Source organism: Alosa pseudoharengus, unplaced genomic scaffold, assembly GCF_046254945.1.
Source record: "Alosa pseudoharengus isolate Yale_2024_CS ecotype anadromous, Long Island Sound unplaced genomic scaffold, YU_APseudo_1.1 YU_APseudo_1.1_scf_11, whole genome shotgun sequence".
Lineage (NCBI taxonomy): Eukaryota > Metazoa > Chordata > Actinopteri > Clupeiformes > Clupeidae > Alosa > Alosa pseudoharengus.
Genome location: NW_027468576.1, coordinates 7,771,981 through 7,796,443, shown reverse-complemented (window position 1 = coordinate 7,796,443; position 24,463 = coordinate 7,771,981). Strand labels below are relative to the sequence as shown.

Here is a 24,463-nt window from a genome sequence, read left to right as displayed (position 1 = left end):
TTGAGGATACTGTGGCAGCTAGTAGCGGATTAACCAAAGAAAATGGTGATTGTAAATGAAACAGTGCTTCCCCATGAAAAAAGGAAAGCCATATTCAGTAAGCAAAGCTTCCACCAGCCAGCCAGCCAGGCCGCCAGGCGCCTCAAATGGAGAGTTAGAGGCTCTTTTGAAAGGCCTTGCGTAATTGGTTCAATACAAATGCTAATAACGTCATTAACAACAAATGTAGCTCTCAGATCCAAGCCCTCTCTCGACTCCCTTTCATCATCTCATGATCATCTCAATCCTGAGTTTTGGGAGTTTGTCAGGAGCTTGCCAGATAGCCGTGTTTGTCTTTAAGTATCTAGAACATGGAAATGGGGTTAAACAAAGCCTTGGTTGACATAGGAATACTTCCATCTCCTTATTGAACGAAACACTAATATACCAACAATATGATGGAAAATATACAGAACATCTTGGTGTCATCGCTTGATTTTCTTTCTCGTTGTTTTAGCCCTGAATAAACTCATGTCAGGATACTGCTATTTCCTTAGCTTGTATTCGTGTTTATTTCTTATTTTTCTGTTCTCTTTTTTTTCTCTTTCATTTACACTTCAAAGAAGGTGTGGATAGAAAAACAGTTCCAGTGAAATGGGATTAACCCAAAATCCCTGGAAGAAGTGCATTTCCCACTGTTCGGTCCTCTCTAATGCTATTCTTTATCTCCCCAAGACACTGGCTCCTAATTACACTTTGTAATTGATACCGTCAAACGCACGGTACTCACTTTATCGGGCAGTTTCAAATAAATATGTGCAAGGTTGAAGAGGGCTGTACATCAGAACAGACGGCTCTGTGGGGACCCCCCTCCCTACAAAGAAAAGAAAGACTGCTTGTTAAGGAAGAGAAATTTGGTTGAGCTTGCCGAAGTTGCTAGAAAAGTCAAGAGAGAAATCATACTACCCTCATACTGTTCTGTTTGTCCTCTTTTGTAGGATGTTGTATAGATTATGAATTGAGTTATGGCGTGCGTGTTGTTTCCACACTGAAACAGCATCAGCTGAGAATCTGAGAGGCATGAATGCATGCTGCACAGACGCTGTCAATGTTGGGCTGCTGCCAAATTGAATTTATATAGACAATCTTCCATTAATCATCAACTCAGTCCGTATTAACCTCACTAGTGGGGTGCCAATCAGAGACGCAACAGGAGATACAGCCGTCCTAAACGCAGCAATTATAAATGAGTCTTCTGAAGGGTATGTGTCCTAATAAAACTGTAATTTTGCAATTTTAAGCTCAATTTATTGCAGACTTTACTTTTTTTTAGTATATTGGACACACTGGATGCTCTTTCAAAATGTAATATGAAAATGCCGCTTGTTAAAAAAGATTGAAATGGCAGCTGAGTAATGAAGGTTGGTATCATTTCTTTGAAACTTAATATCATGCCTATTCATAAATTAATTTGATGGCCTACTCACTTCTTATTGAAAATATTTACGCTTAAAGTATCACCAGACCTTTCTGACTATATTCAGTTGTGTATATCTGAAATTCACATTAGAAAGAAATGAGTGTTAATGAAGGTCGCAATTTAAAAGTATAACAGCATTACCGCAATACCGCGGTCACGTGACGCACTATGTGCACACGTTGAGTGTGAAACATTGTCCAGCACATAATGTGTAATGTTGTGATGTATTATGTGAGGGACCATCTTATGACATGGATTCAAGGTTTTTTAAACAAATCTTCAAAACTTATCATCAAATGATGAAGCAAACTAGACCTTTCGCATGTGTGTTGGGGAGCTCAATGTTCCAACATTCCATTTGTGTTTACTATGCGAGAGTAGGGGAGAACTGGCACAATCATAACACTTTTCTATTCTCTCTGTTCAAACTCGATTTACACAAAAACAATAGACTTGAAAGTTGGCCAGAAAGGAGTCATGCATGTTTACTCCATGAAAGTGGAAACAGAATTAAAAAATATGCTCTAGTTTCTCAAGAATTTAACTTAGCAGCGACATGTAGCCTACCTTTGTTACAACGCAGCCACTTAAAAGTGCAGTAGCTTACTTTTGTTACAGTAGCATAAGTGTCATGAATGTTATAGTGCTAAAATCGTGATCGTGAACTTGTTGATAAACTGCTTATTTATTTCATGTCTGAAGCATTTGATCCAGTGATCTTTGAAGTCGCTGTGGCTTTGTTACGTTAAATTGGGTGTTATCTTACAATCAGCAGTGTGTGTGTGTGTGTGTGTGTGTGGGGGGGGGGGGGGGGTAAAGCGGTATACCTCGATAATTCGATATAATCACGGTAATTTTCTTGCCTTTCAACCGCGGTGAGCTTTTGAAATATGTGTGTATGTGCTTGTGTGAAGGTGTACATGCTCATAAACTCATACACATAGTATTTCAACATAGTATTTCAAGAATTTTGGCTGTTTAATATCCCTCTAGCAGATTAGTCGTTGCTCTCTATCCTGCATTAATCTAGACCATAGGGGGAAAAAATCCCTTTTCCATTCTTTAGAATCTGGGGACTTCACCTATGCTCAACCAGTAGTGTAACATACAATTCCAAAGTGAGAGAGATACAGTATGGAGATATTCTTCTATCTCTTATGCAGGCAAGAATTATGCATTTCATAACAGACATGACATTTTGATTGAATGCTTTTGAATAAGTAGAACAGCTACAGTGTCACGGGAATATTGTGTCTCACTTTGAGAAATGCTGGAGTCACCGCCTTTCTTGGGCTGATCATCATGGGAATAGAGTAATGATCCAACTGGGTGTCTGCATGAGCCACTCCCACGGCACTATAATGGTATTATACAGTGGCCGTTGTATCACTAGATGTGTGTAATAGTGGTATATTAGCTGAAGAAAAAGAAAAGTTTATTTTTCTTTCTTTTTCTTTGTGTGTGATAGCGAGAGAGTGTAAATGTGTTTGTGTGGGTAAGCAAAGTGTACATTTCAGGGTATGATTACCAGCCTTGTTTGAGGGAATATTTTCCCACCACCTTGGCACTACATTGTGGTGGTATTCTCTGCTCTTGTGCTGATTCTACACAGGGGCAGCGCTCTCAAGGCTAAGAAGCCCATCATTAGGCTATGCACGCGGCGATCAATAACGGCAGAATGAAATTGATATTCCTGAGGGTGGAGATCAATATTAATAACCGTGTGTTACAATGGGCCTTCTAATAAGTGAGACTGTATCCGAAACCCAGTGTCACCTCGGAGGAGTCATGATGACACTCTCTCTTTGTCTCTCGGCTCTTGACGAGGTCCTAAACTCAAACAGACAGATGGATTATGGCTTACTGCCGTATTTACTCTTTTTCTCTCTCAGCCAGCCAGCAATTTCCCCTCTTTCCCAGTGAAACAAATAGCTGTGAAAAAGATGATGAACATGTCTTTATATGGAAGCACACCCATACTGACATGCTGTGATGAATGTGAACTTGACTGATTGTCATGGCCATGGGTGTGCTGAGGGGAGATTTGGCCCACACTCAGCATATATGAGCGTCGATTCTCCAGTGGCAACATGTGGGTACAAATCTACATTGCATCCATGTTTTCACACTAAATCAAGAAGACACAGTTATCTCTGTAAAGCTGCGTTGGTAATTGACTTGATGTTGTCCCCTCCTTGTTTATTGAATTAGCTACAGCAGTCAACACTAAATGGAGATCTTGGGGATTTGGGGAATAAATTAACAATTTAAGGAATAAGTAAACATTCTCATTGTGCATGAGCTCCTGAACAGTCATTACATGTGGCCTGACTCATGAAGTCATCATTGTTATAAAGAAAGATATGTTCTCTGTTTAAAATGGCAGATTGTGGGCCATTTCATCAATATCCACATAATGACCTACCCCTGGGGGAAAGTCTATTTTTAGAAACTGACCTTTAAAAAAAAAAAAAATCATAATCTCATACTTAAATTCTGTTGGTGCTGTTCTAGCCTCTTGGTTGCCGTGGTGATGAGGAGGTGCTGTCATATGCTGTTAGTGCTGGCACACCTACTTCATACCAAAACTTATTTCTTTTTTTTTTTTTTTCCCAAGTGCCAAGTCCAGAGCAATTAAAAAAGCTCATTGGAGAAGAGGTTTGTATGAGTCAGGAGTCGAGGCCCCTATCAAGCAGAGCACAGGTCACTGCAGTGGGCCCGTGACATTTCAAACAAACAGTGATTAAGCATGGGATTATCAAAGTGACTCTGCCGAGGTCGTTTTCATTATCAGATGGCGCGGCTGATGCAGTGGCAGCGGCTCCAGGGCGCATCCTGTAAAGAGGAGAACCTGTCATATTTCACACAGCCCACCTCTGGGTGAGTGAGGTACACCTCGACCCTGAGCCACGCGCTCACTCCTGCCACCAGAGAACAAGCTAGTTATTTGGTCAGAGAATCTGGTGGCTCTGCACCTACTTTGCATTTTGATGCCACGAGCTGTTTGTTAATCTATTTGTTTTTTTAGTAGTGCCTCTTTAATTATAGAAATATGCAGTAAGTGTCTGCTTGAGAAAAACAGGGTGAAAAAAGTCTACTCCTTCTCCCTCCCAAGTCTGTGTTCACTTGCTTCTTTTTTAGTGGACAAAAAAAGAGCAAAAAAAGATCTGATGTAGTAAAATAAGTTGAGTGGATAAGAAATGTCTACCCAGTGTAGCCCAGAGGCGATGTTGTTGGGCTTTTTACCACATTATTTGGCTGTGGTCAGAGATGCAAGATAATGGGAGGAGAGGAGCAGAGGATTGTAGACGGAGATAACAGCATAACAGCATCAAGTAGTTATCTCTTCTCTCCTTCTCAACCTTTGTATTAAATTAAAGCAGTATGGTGCTTTTCTCTGAAAGGAAGCCCTTTTTGGCAAATCCTGATGTAATATTCAGTCTGATATCCAAGAGATTCTGTCCCTAAGAGTTCTCATAGAGTTGAAATTGTGCCAAATTGAAGCCTTTTGGGTTACTTATTTTTGAAAAAGAATTCCAGTGCTGCCGATGTGAAGCAGAGGTGGCGACAGGTGTTCTTAGACTGTTCAAGTGGAACAGGAAATGTGACTGACTTCCTACAGGGCATGACCATCTATGGGGTTTTTGGCTAATTTGGTGGATTGAAGCATGTGGACCTTTTGTATGGTGTTTACTTGTGGTTGTGGGAATACTGACTGGATTTCTTTAAAAAAAAAAATGTACCTCATGTAGTAGCCTAATAATAGGAAATTAGTTTAGACAAGAAAGCAGTGTCAAATATTGGAATACAATATTAAGTACAATATATTTTTTAATAAAACAACTATTATAAAACAACATACTGTTTATGTTCTACTTCCTTAATCTATGTGTGTAGTACATGTATGAAGTTATCAAGTCAAACAGTAAAAAGTTTGAAAAATATTCAACAAACTATGTGTTACTAATGGCACCTTATGGAAACCTTAGGTAGAAATTGTTACAAAATTTGACATTGAGTGCAGTAGCATACAGTCGATTAATAATGGTTCCTTGTCCTCTGCTAATATCCTACATTGATCTACACAAGAACAAATTCAGAGTGCACAATATGGAATAAAATGTTTCTTTGGTATGGATGCACAAAGCATTTTTTTATTATGCCGTTGCATTAGCCAGCGGCTAATTAACAGTCAGTTCGCAGTGGAGCCTCAGCTATGAGAGTGTGTAATCTAGCGTTTTATCTCCAGATATCCACCTGTCTTTGCTGTGTGCATCTGTAATTTTATCATGATTAGGAGCAATATGAAATGTTGGATGCCCAAAATACAGTAGATGCTGTTGCGACAGAAGTGCACTATAATACTATAACAATAGATGTAATTGATTTTATTTTTACATGTAGACCGAAACCCCCTACCTCCTTTCATAAAGACTGATAGCCTATCCTTTGAGTTAACATGTGTAGGGCAAGGTTCTCAGCGCTCTCCTTCAATGATTATATTATTACAACTTGACAAGCATGCACAGTCAAGATTGATGAGTATCTTTGTCTTTGGTATTATGCATCAAGCAAGAAATCATCCTCATTAGCATGCAGGAGATAACGATGGCATCTTTTAATGGGCTTTAATATCTTGCAAAGTTTATCAAATTTCATCAATAATTCAATTGATGGCATGCCTAATATGAGGCGTCATTTCAATTTGTTTATCCAAGAGATGCGCAGACGCCACCATAACGCACCACGCCTACTCTGCATGTTAATTTCATTCGCCTACGGAGGGCCTACACTAGTCGCAGAGCCCTTGACTAGAGCAGCAACCTGTATCCCCCATCTCCTCGCCATCCTACACTGAAACTATTCATACCCGGACCGCCCCACTTCTCTCTCTCTCTCCCTTCAGTGGCTGTCCATTTAAAGTGCAACTGGAAATTCAGCTGTAAGAATCCCATCAGTTTCACCACAGGGATCCCGGCGGTCCGGCAGCCCCTTAGGTACAATACCGTGGGTGTTGGGAACCTGTGTCCCCTCCAGGCTGACGCTGGGTGGGAATAATTAAGCTGCAGCAGTGGGCCTGTGCTCATCTGTCCTCCATGACACAGCGTGCAGACTTCCCGTTGCGGCAGGCAGCGTCACCCCCGTGGCCCCCCTCCCACCCGCCAGCGCCACTCAAACACACCGAGACAGACAGACGTCAGGAAAAGGTCACGTCTGACAGATGTCAAACAGCTTGGTGGAAATGATGGTCTTCGGCAGGTGGTGAAGAAAGGAAGATTGACACTGTTGCTAAAGCACTTGAATGTATGTGCGGCTCAGACTTGCTCTTACTAAGTATTTCCCCCGTTTCTATTGTTATTTCGTGAGACACAACCAGGCTAGTGGTTTGAGTGTAATAGCTTCTGATATGTTGTCTTCATTTGCCTCAGAGCAACTTTCACACATTTGTATTTTATTCTGTCGACCAGGCTTAAGTGTTCCTAAATGTAATGTGACGCTCATACTTAACCATACTGTCCCTTCGTTAATTGTTATTTTTTATGATACAACAGTGGTCGCTAGGTGGCTTGTTTAGTGATGGCTAGTCTTGAGCCTGGCCCTCGCGAGACATCAGGTAGGGCTCTCTGAGATTCGCTCTAATTGCCCTCATAGCAGTGACCTGCTGTTATCTTGGCTCTGGGGAGGATAATTGGGAGACTTGGGGATATGATCACGTGGGGAGGAGCTCATTAGGTCCACAATGGCGACGTGATTACGCTAGCTGGGATTAACGTCTGCCCGTAGGCCAGAAGGTCAGCTACCACAGGCCAAACAGTCCCCATTCGCCTCTCCCACCTCTCGCTCCAGAGTTGAAGAGTTCACATTTAATGTTAATAAGGTGGGCAAGCGGCGATGCCGGAGACCCCCCCTGTATGTATTATTGAAGTGCAGAGGCACTTTGATGTTTTCATATGTAATTTCTCCAGGTCCCACTGGAGCCGTACCACCGAGGGGTCTGCAAATGCCAGCGGTTGAATGGAGAGAGATGCAGGGGCCAATGCACTGCATAGTCGGCAGTCACCTCTAGTGTTTAACAGATTGTGTATACATTTTTCACTATGTACTACTCAATGTCAGATGCTTCAGTAGCTTGTCACATTTCCTATCGCCGGACCACTGAGCCCTCTGGCATGCTTTTTGGGTGTGCAGATCTGAGTTGTATATGTATGATCCTTTTTGCTTTTTTTCTAGGCACACCACTTTTCTTTCTCTCTTTTCTTAGACCCATAGTTGACATTTTGAAAAGCTTTGCATGTTTTTTTGCTCCACAGAATAGGATGACTTGATTACAGTTATTTCTTATAGCAATCACATTCTTTGTCCGTTCAAAATGGATGTCATTTAGACCTATATGTTCATCAGACGAGTATCAATAGCCAGCCTAACGTCACTGTGATTTTCAGCACTTCCTGTGTTGTATGGCTTTTGTCTCCCTCACTCCCATTTACTCTGTGCACATCCATTAGGGAGGACAGACTGAGTGTTAGCTGTGAGCATAGACTGTAGGTTGTGAGTCTGTCTGTCTGTCTGTCTCAAGTTTTTCTTGTGCATTTGGGTGTGGGTGGGCTGGGCAGCTCTGTGCTTGACTTGAATGGATAAAATATGTGAATTTCTGTCTCTCTCTCTCTCTCTCTCTCTCTCTCTCTCTCTCTCTCTCTCTCTCTCTCTCTCTCTCTTTCTTCATGCTGAAAATAGCTCCAATTACTTTCACTGTTGCATCACGCTTGCCAGATTCTTGCTTGTTGTGCGGAGGAAGAATAGCTCATTAGGTCCTCAAGTATTTGTTTTACTGAAATAAAAATCACAGGTATGTGGCAAACACTGATGAGTTTCTCATGGCAGGGTACCTTCCCTAATCATCGCTGTTTCCTTCCCTATCCCACTGTCAGACATAGGCAATTAGCCATCAGGAAGACTAATTTATTTCACTGTATATGACAGTGAAAGACGAAACACCACTGTACATGTTGTGACTTTGAGACATTATTAGGAGCGACACCAAAGATGGTCTATAGGATACACTTGGTAATTAGAACCTTGAATAATAAACAATTAGCACACGTTTGTGTTAATGCCCTTCTCATGATTATAAGGTTGACTAGATGGAATTAGTTTGTGCATTGGTGCAAATGCAGGGTATTTAAACAGCATAACAATTGAGACTGGTTTTAGTTTTTACTGACCTGTACTGTCTTTTTCTGTGACATGTTATCATAGAGGACTATTACTGTCACAAACGTACAAATTCCTCTTGACAACCAGATACAGACAGACAAACATTTGGAAAGGCTGAATTTGTCTGGTCTCAACTTTTATGAAGCACTGTCACTAGAGGGCACTGTGTTGGATACAAGCATGAAACACACTGCATTCATGGCACTGTGAAAGATAATACCAGTAAAGATTGACCGAAGACAACGATCATCCCAGTGCAAATATTTGTTCTTTATTTTGTTGTTACCGTGTTCTACTGTTGACAAATCCTTGAGTCAAGACTGACTCTTAGGCCTATCTCCAGCCTTGATTTGTTGTTCCAGAGATAGAAGCCTGGTGTAAAGGGCCTCTTTGTAAGACCTATCAGAGTGGCAGCCTCTCTCTGGGAGAGATCCTCTTGCTTCACCTCAATGTCTCACCCACACAGAAACAGAAATGAGCTGTGTGTGCCTTGTCAGGCCTTGAGACTCAATAAAACATGCATTAAACCGATTTGTTTGTGCTTGTTTTGACAACCTACAGTAACTGCAGTTTTTTAGGTCACATAAACTGAGAAGTATGTATTTTATATAATTTTCAATAATAGATCGTTTCCACTGATGCCATGACTTCCTCGTAGGGAATTTTAACAAAAGAAACACTGCAGAGTTATGGTGTTGAGGTGAACATGCTTTTAGTAGTGGGTCATCTGTGCAATGTGGTGCCCACATTAGACACCCCACAAGTGGCCAGTGTCTAATGGGAACCTTGCTGAAGTGTTGTAGTGGATTAATCAATGTCATCATTGAGAAGAGGCAATTAAAGTCCAGGGTTACTGAGTTAACTCTGTTTTGTCTTGCCCTTTTGTCTTTTACCCTCTCCACTCCATCTCTTCTCACTTTCTCACTCTTTCTCACTTGTGTGTGTCTGTGTGTCAAGACCAGGATCAAGACTTTGGTATACCCATCATTTAAGATAACAAAAGCAATGGATTACTGAGAACACTGAATGCAAGTTTGTGTGTGAGCTTGTCGAGCTTGAGGGAAAAGGAGTCTCATATGACACTCCCCTCCCCCATTTACATACACATAACACACTGAGCCCCCCTCCCCCAACCACGCTCGCACACACACACACACACACACACATTAATCCACCTGAGAGATGGAAGTTGGAGAGCAGAAGCTGGAGTCAGGCTCATAGTGGCAGTCCCTCCTGCGTCCTCATTTCTCCTCAGCTCACTGGTCATTTATAGATGAGTCCCATCCAGCACGCCACTGCTCCGCTCAGCTTGCCTCTCCAGAATGAAGCCTTTAGCTCCACTGAGATCAGGGAACATGTGTTTTCTCCTGAGAGCTCTCTTCGGCCGGCCTTTTCCGAGGTAATGGCGGGGAGAAGAGGGTATAATGCCACTTCCTGTGTGTATATATGAGCTCAGGGACAAAGAGTTCATTTGCGTGTCTCTGAAGAGCGTGTCGCACGCCAGTGGCACAGCAAGGATTTGCTAAAAATAAATAAAAAATCATCCGTGATTTATATCAAGAGCTGCGACAAAGAAACTTGTGTATCACAATTTGACTTTGGACATTCTATGTTGCATGAAGAGAGGATTGGGTTGGTTTGACAGCGCTGCTGATGAATTGCTCTGCTTTGAGTTTGGCCTGAGCCCAGCCCCTTTTTTTAACTTTTAAAAAGGTGAGGAGAGAGCTGAACATGAGGAGCTCAAAGGAGGCGGGACACCTTCCAAGCAGGCAGCATTTTTAATAGCTTTACTCTGAGCAGCTGATTGGATGAGTCTACTTGGCAAAAGCTTCTGATTGGAGGACTCGGGACTTGAACCTGTTCAATTTTAATGTGCAGCAGCCAGGCTACATAAATAATTTAGGGATAAAAGTAAAGACATTAATACTAAATATATCACTGCGGGCTTAATTTCATTATTTAGAACTTCAAAATATTCTAATTCCTTCACAAATAGGTTCTTGGCTGCAAAATTACATTTATCGGCACACATTTGAAGACGTGACTTCACAGGAGATTGTCCAAACTTGCTACATCCTTTCTGTAGAGATGAGGAAGATGTGAAGAAAAGATTGCCTGTCGTGATGCTTCAGATAGATATTTGGCAATTACTATCAATCTCTTAAGCCCTAGAGGCAAGCTTCATTCAAGAAAACTACCTAGGGATTACTCAACATTGGGTGCTGTTAGCCTGTGTTCTAGGCTACTAGTGCTACCAGAGAAGTCTAAGCTATTTAGACACATTTAGCCTTGTTCATATAATTGAGAAATCATGCCTTTTTCAGCCAGTTTTATTGTGAACTTACTACCGGTAATTAGAATTCACACAATTGTCAGCTGTAGAGATATACTCCCTAGGCAAGATAGTACAATTTGGTTGCTGGTGCGTCAGTCCCACTTTGTAACAATGGGTTGACATAGCTTTTCACACAAAGATGCTTTGTCTCATGCAGACTCGCAGAAAGGGTTCACAAACTTTCTAGACCCACTGTATACTGTTTTGTATAGGCGATTCAACAGGAGGCCACTCAAATGCTGCACAGAGGCATGCAAGCTTCTCGGCAACATAACAATAATTATTGTAGTTCCAGTTGCAGAGTAATTTCAGTGTCCTCTTCAAGGGACAAAGCAGGTCAGATGAAGATAATCCAAAATTCTGTTTTTGTTCCCGCGGTTTATCTAAGGGTGACTGGTTGCATGGGTTAGGGTGAAGAAAATCCACCACACATTTCGTGTCAATTACATTTCAGCAATTGAAATTGATGCTATGAATCATTTGCTTATTATGGTGACTGATATTTGTGTGGACGCCCACATTGGTGTGTGAAAGAGACAGAGAACATGACTCACTCAGGCAGCAAGACTTATGTAAGTAGAAAGTGTCTGAAACTGCACCTGGGCATTACCAGGTATCACCTACACACACATGGAAGCACACACACACACTCTGCAGGGAGAACAGCTGTGTGTGCAGTCTGTAGACTGATGAAGAAAGGCCAAGCTTCCCTTTCCATCGATTGCAAGGTATCAGAGTCCTCTCTGCCGCCTGCGGACCCCATGTTCTGTTATTCTTTTGGGTGGAGGTGGGAGAGAAAACGTCAGGCCAATATTAGTATCTCACTTCAGGGCAAAGTAAAAAAGCGAGGTTTTAACACCGTAACGCAGCATGAGGGCATGTGTTGTGAGGCGATAAGAGTGACCAGACCCGTTCACTGGGGCACACATTCTCCATTCTCCCTTCACCTTTCTCGCTAATCTCTTTCACCATTTCATGTTTACACTATGCATGCTGTAGCCGCCTGCATTCTGCTGGGTTTGAAGTGCTAATGGTTTAGCCGGAGTGTTAATCCCTTTTTTGCATCCCACATTGATCCCTTAATGCGTCTCTCCATTGTACGCACACACAACAGCATCCCAGCATGTGCTGCGTCTCATTTACTGTCTGGTGGAGGAGAGAGGGCTGTAATACCATAAGAGAGAGCAGGAGAGGGATGACGAAAGAAAGAGAGACTAACACTGTTGGTAAGCAGGGGTGAGATGGAAACCAAGAGGGGAGACAGAAGAATCTTTGTGTTGAAGGAGAGAGGGGGGCTTACTGTATAGACTTTAATGCAGAGGAAGGAAGGGTGACGAAGAAGGGAAGGAGGAGAGAGAGAGAGCCGTTTGAGTTAGAGAGGGCTTAGAGCAACGTTGGCGTAATACAGGAGAACGGCACAGAAGAGAGAGAGTGAGGGAGAGGGGGGGACGGATAACACTCAGTATGCAGAGCACAGCTCTCGTCTCCTAGCACTGCTCTGAATGAGGAGAGGTCGTGGCGGGAGTTGGGGGTTGTTTGCGGCTGTCAGGAGCTCAGATGCATCGGCTGGCTTAGGCCGTGTGTTTACCGGCAGCTCCCTGGGGCCATGCACACAGGGCTCTGGCTCCCCAGCTATCAATCACAAAGGCAGGCCAAGCACCGTCCCTGTGTATCACACCGGAGGCCTGCGGAAGCCTCCCAGTGTCTCTGCCCCATCTCAGAAATGTGCATTCAGACACAGTAGCTCACGGTACAAAACCTCTGCTCCAATCTGGACACCAAGTGTTCAGTAAATAAGAGGGACTCCAACTACTTTAATTGTGTTACGGTTCAGTAAGAATTTTGCTTATCCATGTACTGTGAATATTTCCCCAGGTCCTTAATAGTTGACAGAGGATGGTTTAAATGTGTTAAAGATGTGTGTGTGTGTGTAGATGTGTGAGGTTGAGTGTAAGTTTCACATACGACCTCAGGGTTCTCTGTGTCCATGAAAAACACTATATATCTTTGTCAAACTGGAAGTACCATTCCCGACTAAATGAATGTTAGAGTGCAACTAGCCAAACTGCATTGTCCCCAAAGAAACCTACACCTTTTAAGTGAACGATTGATTACAGATTCTAATTAGAGTCTTAAAGTTTTAGTTGGCGTGTGGTATTGATCTCCCTGTGCTCATCTCACACAAGTCGACGGCTGACTACTCAGCTAGGAGAGCAAGAGGTTCTGTGGAGTGAGTGTAGTGGGATGCAGATGAGTGGGGCTTACCACTTTGAGTGGCAGCCATCTCCGCAAATGACTGGTATATTAGTATGTTGAGTATGTTCGGTCAGAAGCGGGCTGCTGCTGTGACGGCAGTTGCACTGATTTATCTGCAGTCATTTCTGAGAATCAGGAAGATCAGCCTGTTTTCTTGGAAAATAAACCATTTAAGTCAGGGGTGGGCAATTATTTTTTTACATGGGGCCACATGAGAAGGGCCAGGCCAAAAGGCTTAATTCAATTCTGCATAATATTAATTGTATTTCTTTATTAAAAAGCAGTAAATAGCATTGTTTTGACAAGCTGATAAGAGTACAGTATATGTTATGATTAAGCAATGAAAAACTGAGGTTGCCTTACAAAAAATTTAATTTATTCAACCAATTTTCTCAAAACAATGGTAAACAAAATGTGAAAGTTTTTAACATTTGTGACTTTATATTAGTGACCGGGGCCCAGGCACCGCTTTATTTGTAAGCATAAAAGTGGCACACATGCAGAAGAGAAAAGAAAGATGAGAACTGGAGGAGACTAAATCCAAATGGATGAAATTGAATAGTTTTTTTAAAAACACATTGAATGTTGCTGCTGGCGTTAATTCTAGCGATGCCGATGTTATGTCCTACCTAAGGAGTAGGCTAGCATGGGACAAGAACGATTGAGTGGATTGGCCATACTCTCCATAGAGAAGAGCAGAGCCAGGCAGTTGGGTTTAAACGATATCATCAATGACGGCCCGTAGAGTGAACTTTTAATGGGTGAGTTCGGTTGCTTTTTTATAGAGTAGGCAACTAGGCATACAGTATGTAAGGTGCACTTTCTGTGACCTGTTTGTGGAAGGGTATCTGACCGCTGTGCCACACTGTTATAGGCTTAATTAAACAGTTGCAATGAAAATGCTTGCACCGGGGCCCAGCTCTACGTTACGCCACTGCTTACACGGGCCGGTCAGAGTCAACCAAAGGGCCGTATGTGGCCCGGGGGAGTACAATGCCCATGTCGGATTTAAGTGCTTAGAGCAGCCTTGGGTTTCTTTAGATTCAGAAGACATGGGTTGAGATCTAATCAGTCTACAGAGATGACTGGTACCGTGTCTGTTGTTGAAAACATACATTGTCATGTACCCTGCAAACAGCAAATGGCATGTCATGTTTTCAATCATTCTGCATAAAAGCATGGTGTGTGCATTGACCCAGAGCAGGTTTCTGTTCATTCCTGCAGTGCTCTACATATGTAATCTTAAAAGAGCTCAACTTCTCTCCCTAGATTTGCACGGTGGTGGGTAATTGCATTTTTAAAAGGTTTTCTGGGTCTGTCTAATTTGAATGATTTGGTTCAAATCAGCCTTTTTGTTCTTTTTCTCCCTGCCAGCTGGCAATAGTTAAATCTACAAGCATAGAAGTTAAATGGCAAAGCCAACCATAAAACCACCTACATCTCTCTGTTCCCCCCTCTCTGTTCATTTTCTATCATGTAATAAAATTGCCTGCAGACTTGAACCAAGGTTATAGGATTTTCCTTGACCAGTTCCAGAAAAAAAAAATAGTTAGAGTTAGAGTTTCACTTCACATCCAGGCATATCCAGTTGTATAACTTAGGGCATCTACCCGTCCATCAGCTGGTGTTTTAATGTGACAACAACAACAACAACAACAACAACAACAGATCAGATGGTAAACAAAAGCTTAAAGGTTTATGAGCCAAATAAGCCATATCCCTGAACAATTCAGAGCCAATAGCTGGACTACTGCAGGTACCAAGGGTGAAAGTGCCAGAGAGGGGTAGTGTTACGCCCTCAGCCGTGGCAGATGATTAAAAAGAAAAACAGTGCCCAGGCAGGGAGCTATGGCTTGGCTAAAGGACAGAAGTTTCTGTAATCCCAGGATCAGAGACCCTAATGCGTGACCTCTTACACTGCACCTTGTCTGGATGCCAGTTTTTTTTTGCGGACTGGCGTTTCGAGCGGTGGAGAGGGGGGCGCGCTAGGGCAGCCAGGGCCGGTTTGGTACGTGTGCGGCGTCTCATTGACAAACTGACACGGCTCTCTCAGCCGGCTGCCAAGACTGGGAGAGGTTATTAAGAGAGCTTGGGAGTGTGCAGCGCATGGCGGAGCAGCGGAACCGTGTTGGCACTTCCGCGTCCACCTGTGACCTGCTCAGACTCCAGCAAGTGTGGCATAAGAACCGCAGAGTTAGTTTTTCGGATATCTCTGCTAGCAATTCCCTCCATCCTTTTGAAGTTATATTGGATGGAAAAAGCAGAGTAAAATACAGAGCACATACTGATTTTTAGAGGGATTTTTTTTGGGGCTGTTATGTCTTGAGTATTGCAGAGTACATGCAAGTGGAAACACTGCAGTAGCAACTTTTTCATGCAACATTGCTTTGGTGTCAAAGGCAATGAACAAGCTGGCATTTGTTTTCTTTGAGCTAACGGCTCCCTTTGAATGTGACTTACTCATTCATCTGCTGCACCCGCTCACTCACATTTGTTCACACACATTGCATACATACTGTGTGTGTGTGTGTGTGTGTGTGTGTGTGTGTGTGTGTGTGTGTGTGTTAGTGTATGCACAAGTCTGGGTGTGGTTATGAGTGCCTGTGTATGATGTGTTTTTTCTATGACAGAGTATTTATGAGAGCTTATCTCCTGCTGAGAAAGAGGTAGATGTCTCTCTTATCTCTTTCATCTGTCTGTTCTTCCTCTTTCTGTATTTGCTCGATGTCTCTGTTCACCAAGATACTCCAGACAAATGGAAATGGTGTGTACCTTCTCATGATGACATGATGGTTTTTCCTCCTTTTTGTCTGACAGCAGCAGCAGTGAGATAAGCCTTTTAGTGGATGGTGGATGTGATGCTGAGTGCTGTCCTCCTTTTGCACCTATGGATTTTCTTGAGTGCCTATGTTGAGAGTCTGAATTGGCAGATTGCTAACTTCTTGCTGTAACATAATTGAAGAGATGGCAAAAGCACAGTGTGACGTTTTGGATTCTTCTTCAGTGCTATATGTTGCTAGGTTGATGGTTTTATGTGACCATATATGGCAGATCACAGATGTTGGCATACTTATGTGTAATTGTAATTTATTTTTGGTAACAAAAGTACATGAAAACGATAATAGGAAAATGCTTTGCTTGACTCTGTGGTGTCATTGCATACTGAATCCAATGCAATTGTCAGCAGTGTATCACTTAGGGAAGGAACTGTCTTATCGAGGCTGTTGTGTTTCTGCACCATTTACATAAGTGTCTTCTTCTATTTGCCCCTTGTCTGCTGTATTTTTCACTTAGATCTTCTTCATATGGTAAACCCAGTCAAGGTGTCGTTTTCAGTGAGAATGGGTGGATTCTCTCAGCGAGTGGATGTGATCACAGACACGTTTAACATCACTTCAAATTACCCATGCGGATGCCTGTCTCACCAACCGTCCCTGCCAGCACCACCCCCCTCCCCGCCAGACGCTATGCATGGCCTTCCGATGCGGATTGGGGGAAAAGAATCCAGCTTTTATCTTATTTCTCAGCAGTTCACAGAAAGTTCACCTGCTTATGCTTTTTTTTCTTTTTTGTTTCTCCAAGACTCTTTGACGTCAGTGCTTGCCTTATGTACCCTCCACCTTGTTTCTGGCTCTTTTGAGCACATTTACTTCCACTCATCCCCCCAGTGCACCATCCGCAAGACTTACCACTATCTTCTTCAGATCTCCAAGGTTGCCTGTGCTCCCGGCTATGGTGATCTGATTTGCTCCTCCTGCGATAATCTCCAAGTGCAAAACAAGAGAGAGAGAGAAGATCAACTCACTTTAGAACTCTTTGAAGATTGCAATGGTTTTGGTGGATGACAGGACAGAAATGCGAAGATTGCCAAAAATGAAGATGTTTTTATGTGGACCAAGGCACAGAATACAACTACTACTGGCAGAGAAGCAGCAACAAAAGACAGGCCTCAAAACAGTCAGGACTTTACATACAAAATGACTGTCCCACATGACATGACATCAAGATTTCACACAGAGTGATACAAAGTCCAAGTTTATATAAAGGTGGTACAAGAACAGGTGACGGAGAAAATGAGCTGTTGGCAGGTGCAGATTCAAAAAAGCTGTTAGCAGGTGCAGGTTGTGATTGAATGATTGATGAGCAAGTAAAGCTAGATAAATCAATACTCAGATGAGGCTGGGCACTGATTGGATAATGGGGAGGAGCAGAACAGAGTGTTACAAAGATGTTATGCACAGCACAATACTTTTTGTTTAATTTAGGAACTCTTAAAAACCCTTTGGGATCATGTGAATTTAACACGCCCCAATATGAAAATATATATTTGTGATATTGTATGATAATTCTTGAGACTCAACTTTTGAAAGGTCTAACACATACAGTTTAAAAAAGGGAAAAGGTTCACAATTGACGATAGCATATTTGGATAGTCAACAGCCTATTACCCATTTGTATGTGATTAGAACAAACTGTTTCACAAAAGAAGCCATTTTAATGGCCATCATATTTTGCAGTGTAGCATAAAAAATAACATTAATATTTGGTAATGCTATATGTTGAAATCAAAGTTAGATTACCTTTACAGTCTTGGTAATATTGTGTGTCCATATACTGGGCAGTGAAGTGTGAAGAGCGACGAGGTCAGCTGTTGTTATTTTTCCATTGAGTGGACGCAGGGCTTCACAGATATCTGCCATCTCTGCCTTTGTCAGTCCTCAGACAGAGGCCTCTTTGGGGACACAGAGCAGAGTGAAGTGGAAGGGGTAGGCTCTCCTCTAAAGAACAGGAGTCGGTGCTGCCAGTGTTATCTGTCCATAAGAGTATTCTTCCACAGGTCAATAGGCACCCAAGCAGCTGCTCCTATCAAGTGCCAGGGCCTCCCCTTGTGCTGTATCCACTGACTGTGTCCATGGTAGGAAAAGATACACTACCTGTCAATCACACACATTCAACAGCATTTAATTAAGGCCACAAAATGTCAATAAAAAGACCTTGAGGTAATCTTCTCCCTTCCCACTGTAATGCTGTATCGTTATATGATTACTGTTGTGGTTACCATGCATTACCGATTTAACCCACAGTAGATGGAGGATGATTTAGGTACAAGGTCAACATATGCCATCAATACCATACTTTACAGTCCTGCTGGTATGTTTTTTATTTGCATCATTACTCATCAGACACCTGGTACAGGACAACTCTAGGGGGCACCAAAATCATAAGGTTATTATATCGTAGGGCAAGACTAAATTAAGTAATTTTGCATGCACCAGTACAAAAATGGACCTCCAGTATTAAGAGAAAATAATCAAGCATTGGTAGAAGAATGTGTAATCAGGCCTCCTCATTAGAGTGTTCTTTTATGGCTTTCTGCCTGAAAGCATGCTGTTCTCTATCCATTTCTCTCACACAGCTATCGGTCACCATATGATATATATAGTTCTATATCAGTCCCTAGAACAGATGGCAGCAAGCTCGTTCACTGCCATTTTGGAGTCCCTAAGGCTTAAATTCGTACCAGCCAAACTCATCCATGTATTATGTGTGTGTGTGTGAGAGTGAGTGTGCAAGAGAAAAATATGCATATCTGTGCATATCCGATTAATTGTCAGTGTGAAGGTGTGTTTATGGTCATATGTGTCATATATATGTGCGCCTTTGATTGTGTGTGAGAGAGGCTCTCAGCCTAGTTCTCAAGGAGGAGACATCAATCAGCCAGCCAAGCTGTCGAGAGTGGCCCCCTGCAGGGCTCCACAACGGCCTGAGTCCTGTGAATCTCCCTGACTTTGAGAGCCCCTGTGCATAATGACGAGGTTCTGCCTGAGACCGCCACTCTCTCCTCCGTCTGTCAGGAGCAGTCTGTGTACGGCCGAGAGCCCTGACGGGAGTCCCCTTGTCCCCTCTGGGTCCCATCACTGTGCCCCACCTTGCCTGACAGTTTGGCGATGAAATCTCCCTGACTCAACACATCACCAAGCACAGCACCTTTAGGGGTGTCTTCTAGTGAAATGGAGGGTGCTGCGGTACTGTATGGTGCAATGATGCTGCAAATAATTTTATACGACGTTGGGCAATGAGGGAAGCTCCTGTGTTGGTATTCAATTTTGTATTCCACATTTTATGCTTTTAAAAGGGTATGCTCTTTCGGGGGTCATTTATTTGTTCACTAATTAATTGGCTGTCTGATCTAAAATGATTTCTTTATCTCTTTTCATCCAGAATAGAAAAGGAAATTCAATTACAGTGCTACATTTCATTTTTCAAAAGGAACACAACTCCACAAGGAGGGCTTGACTTTCTGCCAACAAAGTTATCAGGAACAAAGAGCCCCCACATCATCTATGGCAAATTCATTCCAGCGCTTTCCTTAGATGTTTGCTCAGCTTAGTAAGACAAGGATGAACTATATTCTAGTGATTAAAAATCAAATTGTCAACAATTCCTTTCTTGACCTTCTCAAACATATATTTATACTGAAAACCTTCAGAACATAGACAAAGGAAAAATTAAACTTGCACTATTTGAGTTTGTGTTCTCTCAGTTTACGATGCAGTCTCAGTTGATTAAGGTCACATTTCCTGAGATAGAGGAAGAATCAGGCTGGTTGGCCATGCGTGGCATTACTTTAATTAGATTACAGAGGAACCCATGCATAGCCAAGGGGGATGCTCCTGAGAACTCGATGCATGTGCTACTATTCTGATGTGTGTGACTTCTGCTACACAGGCCCACACCACTCACCTATTTCTCTTTAAGTGGGCTAATCAAGTGGAGATACTCAGAGACCTGGCTCTGTAAGCAGTGATAGACTGCCGACATTTATCTGAGCACCAGAACCTTTAAGGGAGCTGAAATATGCATGCAGTGCTGCTTGCTTTCTTGGCGGGATACCAGCTTATGAGAGACCTCTTTAACCCATGATGAAACCATGCCTGGAGATGTCAAAACACCTTCAGGTTGAAATCTGCAAACTCAGTGGTGCTTTACATTTCTAAAAATGGTCTTACTGCGAAGTTTCTCATACGTAATGAGCAAAAACAAATTTGAACACACATGGATTTGGAGATGAATGGCTGTATTGCTTATTGAGGACGATATGGTAAACTATGCTTTATACATAATTGTGGTGGGCAGGATTTTGGTCCCAAGCTTTGGCAGAGACATGAAGTTTGGTGTATTATACTCAGCAGACCACACAAAGCCTTCATGGAATAAGCATGTTAACTCCAAAGCCAACAGTCCCCTAATTAGCCTAAGGATCCCTTACAAATCCATTAGAGCTTTGCTGAGTGAGGTTTCAGATTTATTTTGTAACAGACATGTCAAGGGACATGTAGGCTCCCAGGGTAGGAGACCAGGCTCATTCAGATTGTTGCACTGGTATGTTTAAATGTACAAAACACATAGCTACCATTGGATAAGGGTTGTAGAATCATGCCAATTATTAACATTTTACTTGATTGGTGAGTGCATAATACATTCATTTTTCATTTTGTCATTTTTTTTTAAATTCACTATCATACTTTTTGAAACTGAAAATATTGCATATTTAGCTTTGTGAAAATGATGTGGCTTGGCCCTTTCATTAGAATTATTAATGCATACTTATGTTGTTGAATTTATCAGCTATTTCTGTATCAAAATAAAACGGATAAGCAACAAGATCAAATAAACGAATAGCAATAGTTAACTTCAAGTGTAGAAAAATGCTGCCCCTTGTGTTCATCTTAATCTTGACTGTGTTGCTAAACCTGTCTGTTGTATGTAGGAATAGGTGATAATTCAGATAACAGAAGTTTGCAGTGTTTGCAAGTCATTTAGTGCCAATATTTGTAGTTGACTATATGATCTGCAGAAGGGGACTTTTATGTTAAAGACAATTGTATTCCATAGTAATATAATGTATTGTATGAATGTTGCTTCACCCATTCCTGAATATATTATGAAGCATTTATTTATGGTTTTATGAATGTGCAGTGCACTCACCCACAAAGTGTGGTGTTACCCAAATATCTCCTAGATGGAAGGGCCTAAACAATTACACAGAGCACTTTGGAGTGGAACTTTTCCCAGACCAGCAGAATTTGATTTCAGCTGCTAATTTCCGTTCACCTGTGGCTATTCCTTCTGTACGATGGAGACTAAAGTCTGAAAACAGACGCACAAACAAAACAGTTATCACTGCTGAATTTGTTTCAGTAATTGTAATGACTGATAATGCATGCAAATTACTTTACAAATGCAAAAAAATCCATTAATGATGTTTTATTCAATGAGTTCTTTGAAAGGTGTTTGGGAAGATTGCAGTGCATATTAAATACTGGCTGTTGTAACTGTATACTTTTCAGAAACTATGAGACAAAAACACTATGGTTAGCTATTTATTATGCTTTCAATAGACAGAAAGATAGTGTTGTTCTTAAGAAATACACACCCCTGAATTGTCAAGGAAATGTTGTAGAAGAGGTACATTCGTCACAAGGTTGTGTGCCTCAAAAGAACACGTTATAACTACTATTTCCTTTGCATGCTCCAGAAGTCTGGCATTCCTAGCATTCTTTATGTTCAAGGCTGCTGATCCCCACCTCCCCTGTGTGGCATTTTATCTGTGAAAAGCATTTTCTGCAAACTTGACAGATCACGTAACCACCACATGGAACATATGTTGGTCAAGAAACCTTGGTATTAGCTGGATAATCAATCCGTATGGCAGTATCTCACATGCATGATTTAGTGTTGCTAGGAGCAATACATATAGGCGCTAAACAGTAATGTTGTTTCTGTATTAACTCTATACTGATTTTATAGAAGTTATTTACAGTTACACAGATCTATATTGTTTTTTGAGTTCTACAAAGTAAAGCACAAGGCACACCTGTATACACATGTAACCAGAATTCCTTGACCAATGACAAGTGACACATGACTATATTAATGCTGGTACCTGCTCTCTTTTTGTGTCTTTTCAACAGGAATTTAGCTATGGTCAATAGCTCATGGTCAGAACAAAGTGAGTTGTTCAGAGTGTCACTTCTTGTGCAGAAGTGGAGGGACTTGGGCCTGAGGGACATTCACCTGTCTAATTACACCGTCCTCCTCAGCCACCCGGGCCCTTCCCCCAGCACTATCATCGACAAGCACACCAATCAGTGTTTTCTGCCCAATGGAGAAGGGTGTGATGCCACCAGTCCCCTTCCAGCAGCAGACCCAAGCCCTTCCTTTGCTGCCTACTCTGCCGTGGGGAGTCTGGAGGTACAGTGTTACCACACAGACACAGACACACCACACACACACACACACACACACACACACACACACACACCCACGGGCAAAGACAATTGCAAGTGTTTTCTTCAATCAGGATTGTAAGGGAATCTTAGTATTTATGGTGTGTAGACACGGGCTGTGTCCTCCACTGTGAAGGTTAATTTAAGCCATTATGCAAGGCAGCCCCTGTTTCACAGGCCTATGCAATATTCTCAAACTATTTTTAGAGGTTATGCGTCCTGTCTCCAGAGAGGAATGCGAGTGTCGAAAGAAGATGTATCGCTATTCCCCCCTTCAAGTTAGACCAACAACCTTAAGTGATGGCGCAAAAAGAGAGGGAGCAAAAACTTGCCTCACTCAGTCTGTCCCCTTGAAGAAGGGTCAAAGTCATCCATCACTGAGCTGTTTTCATGTGCTTCTGTGTTTGCAGCTTTGAATTAAACACCATTTGCAATATCTCAAAATCAGTTACAGGCCAGAAAAGAAAAACAAGTGAGGGAGCACGAAAACAAGCAAACTTGGCTATCTTGATGGATGGAATGCTGGCCGAGTCCATTTTAATGTGCTGTGTGCTGTGACACATTAGGTCTCCTTCCCAATCCACAGTGATACCAGGGTCAGGGAGCAATTCACTCCACTCTACTTCTTGTCTACAGAGTTTGTTAAAAATTAAGTGCATGTCGTTGGAAAACTGAGACACTTGTGACATGCCTAGACATGAATTTCTAAACAACTCTCATCAGAAAGGGACATTCAGAATGAAGATCATATATTTAGGCCTAGAGATAAAATAATAATAATAATAATAATAATAGTAATAATAATATTTATTTATAGAGAGCTTTTCTAAACAAAGTTACAAAGTGCTTTACATATAAAAGAATAAACAGAACAAAAAATACATGTCAAAACGAACCAAAACAAAACCAAAACAAGACCAAACAAAAATTGAATAAGCTCTTTAAAAGCTTTGTTTTAAGGAGTAATTTAAAGGATGTCACAGAATCAGCTAACCTTATTTGCTCAGGCAGTGCATTCCAGAGCTTTGGGGCTAACACAGAAATAGCAATAGAACTTAAGCAGATTGATGAACAGGAATGATTTTCATTTGCATTATCTTCCCATAATTTAGCCTAAATTAATGTAATTTTCTGTTGGACCTTAATATGCATCCTCTGTCTCATTTAAATCAAGAAATCAAATGCTTTGAGACTACTTTCCAAATGATGTACAAATGTGAATGGGTTGAGCTTTCCCCAGTGTGACAGTTAATTGAATCTCATCAAACAAGCAACCAATTAAAAAGTTAAAACTACTTGGTTCTAAATGAGTCTGAACCTGACAACATTACTTAGAATTAAATTGTCAGGACATTAACTATGGACTTCATTTTCATTAGAGGAAATTGGAGGGCCTTTTGTAGCAAAAGAGCACAATACTCAATCTTTTTCCTAAATGAACCTCGTGATCATTAAATGTGTAATTCTGAGAATAAAGATGGCCCCTACCTTTACCTAGCAAAGGCAGGTCTCCAGGCACGGCCGCCCTTACGCGATGATCAGGGAAGAATGCAGGAGGCGTACAGTGTACTCATCAACCACAACCCACAATGCACCGCTCTATCAGGGCACCCACACAGGGCATGACTGCAGACGTGATTTGTGTCTCACAGAGCAGGATCCGTGAAAATGAACAACTGTGGCAATCCTAGCATGCAAACCATTTTCAATACGTAAATATGTGGACACAACATACTCAGGAATGTGAACTGTAAAAATTCCTTTAACACAGTCAGTGGCGACTCTTCTAATGATTATATTATAAGAACAGTTATTATAATTATGGCACTGTGCTTTATTGTAGTACACGTGTGTTAAAGATGCCAACAGTAGAGGATTTGCGCTTTGGAAATGTGGAAACTTTTTGTG

General features: G+C 41.9%; 1 protein-coding gene across 2 annotated transcripts in view; it reads left to right on the top strand.

The window, feature by feature from the left end:
• naaladl2 (N-acetylated alpha-linked acidic dipeptidase like 2) overlaps positions 1-24,463 on the top strand; it is a 214,820-nt gene that overhangs the window by 63,508 nt on the left and 126,849 nt on the right. For both annotated transcript variants that reach the window (XM_076277894.1, XM_076277893.1), the window contains exon 3: positions 22,241-22,520. In XM_076277894.1, the coding sequence (XP_076134009.1) occupies positions 22,241-22,520 (280 nt within the window). The remainder of the gene's footprint in view (positions 1-22,240; positions 22,521-24,463) is intronic.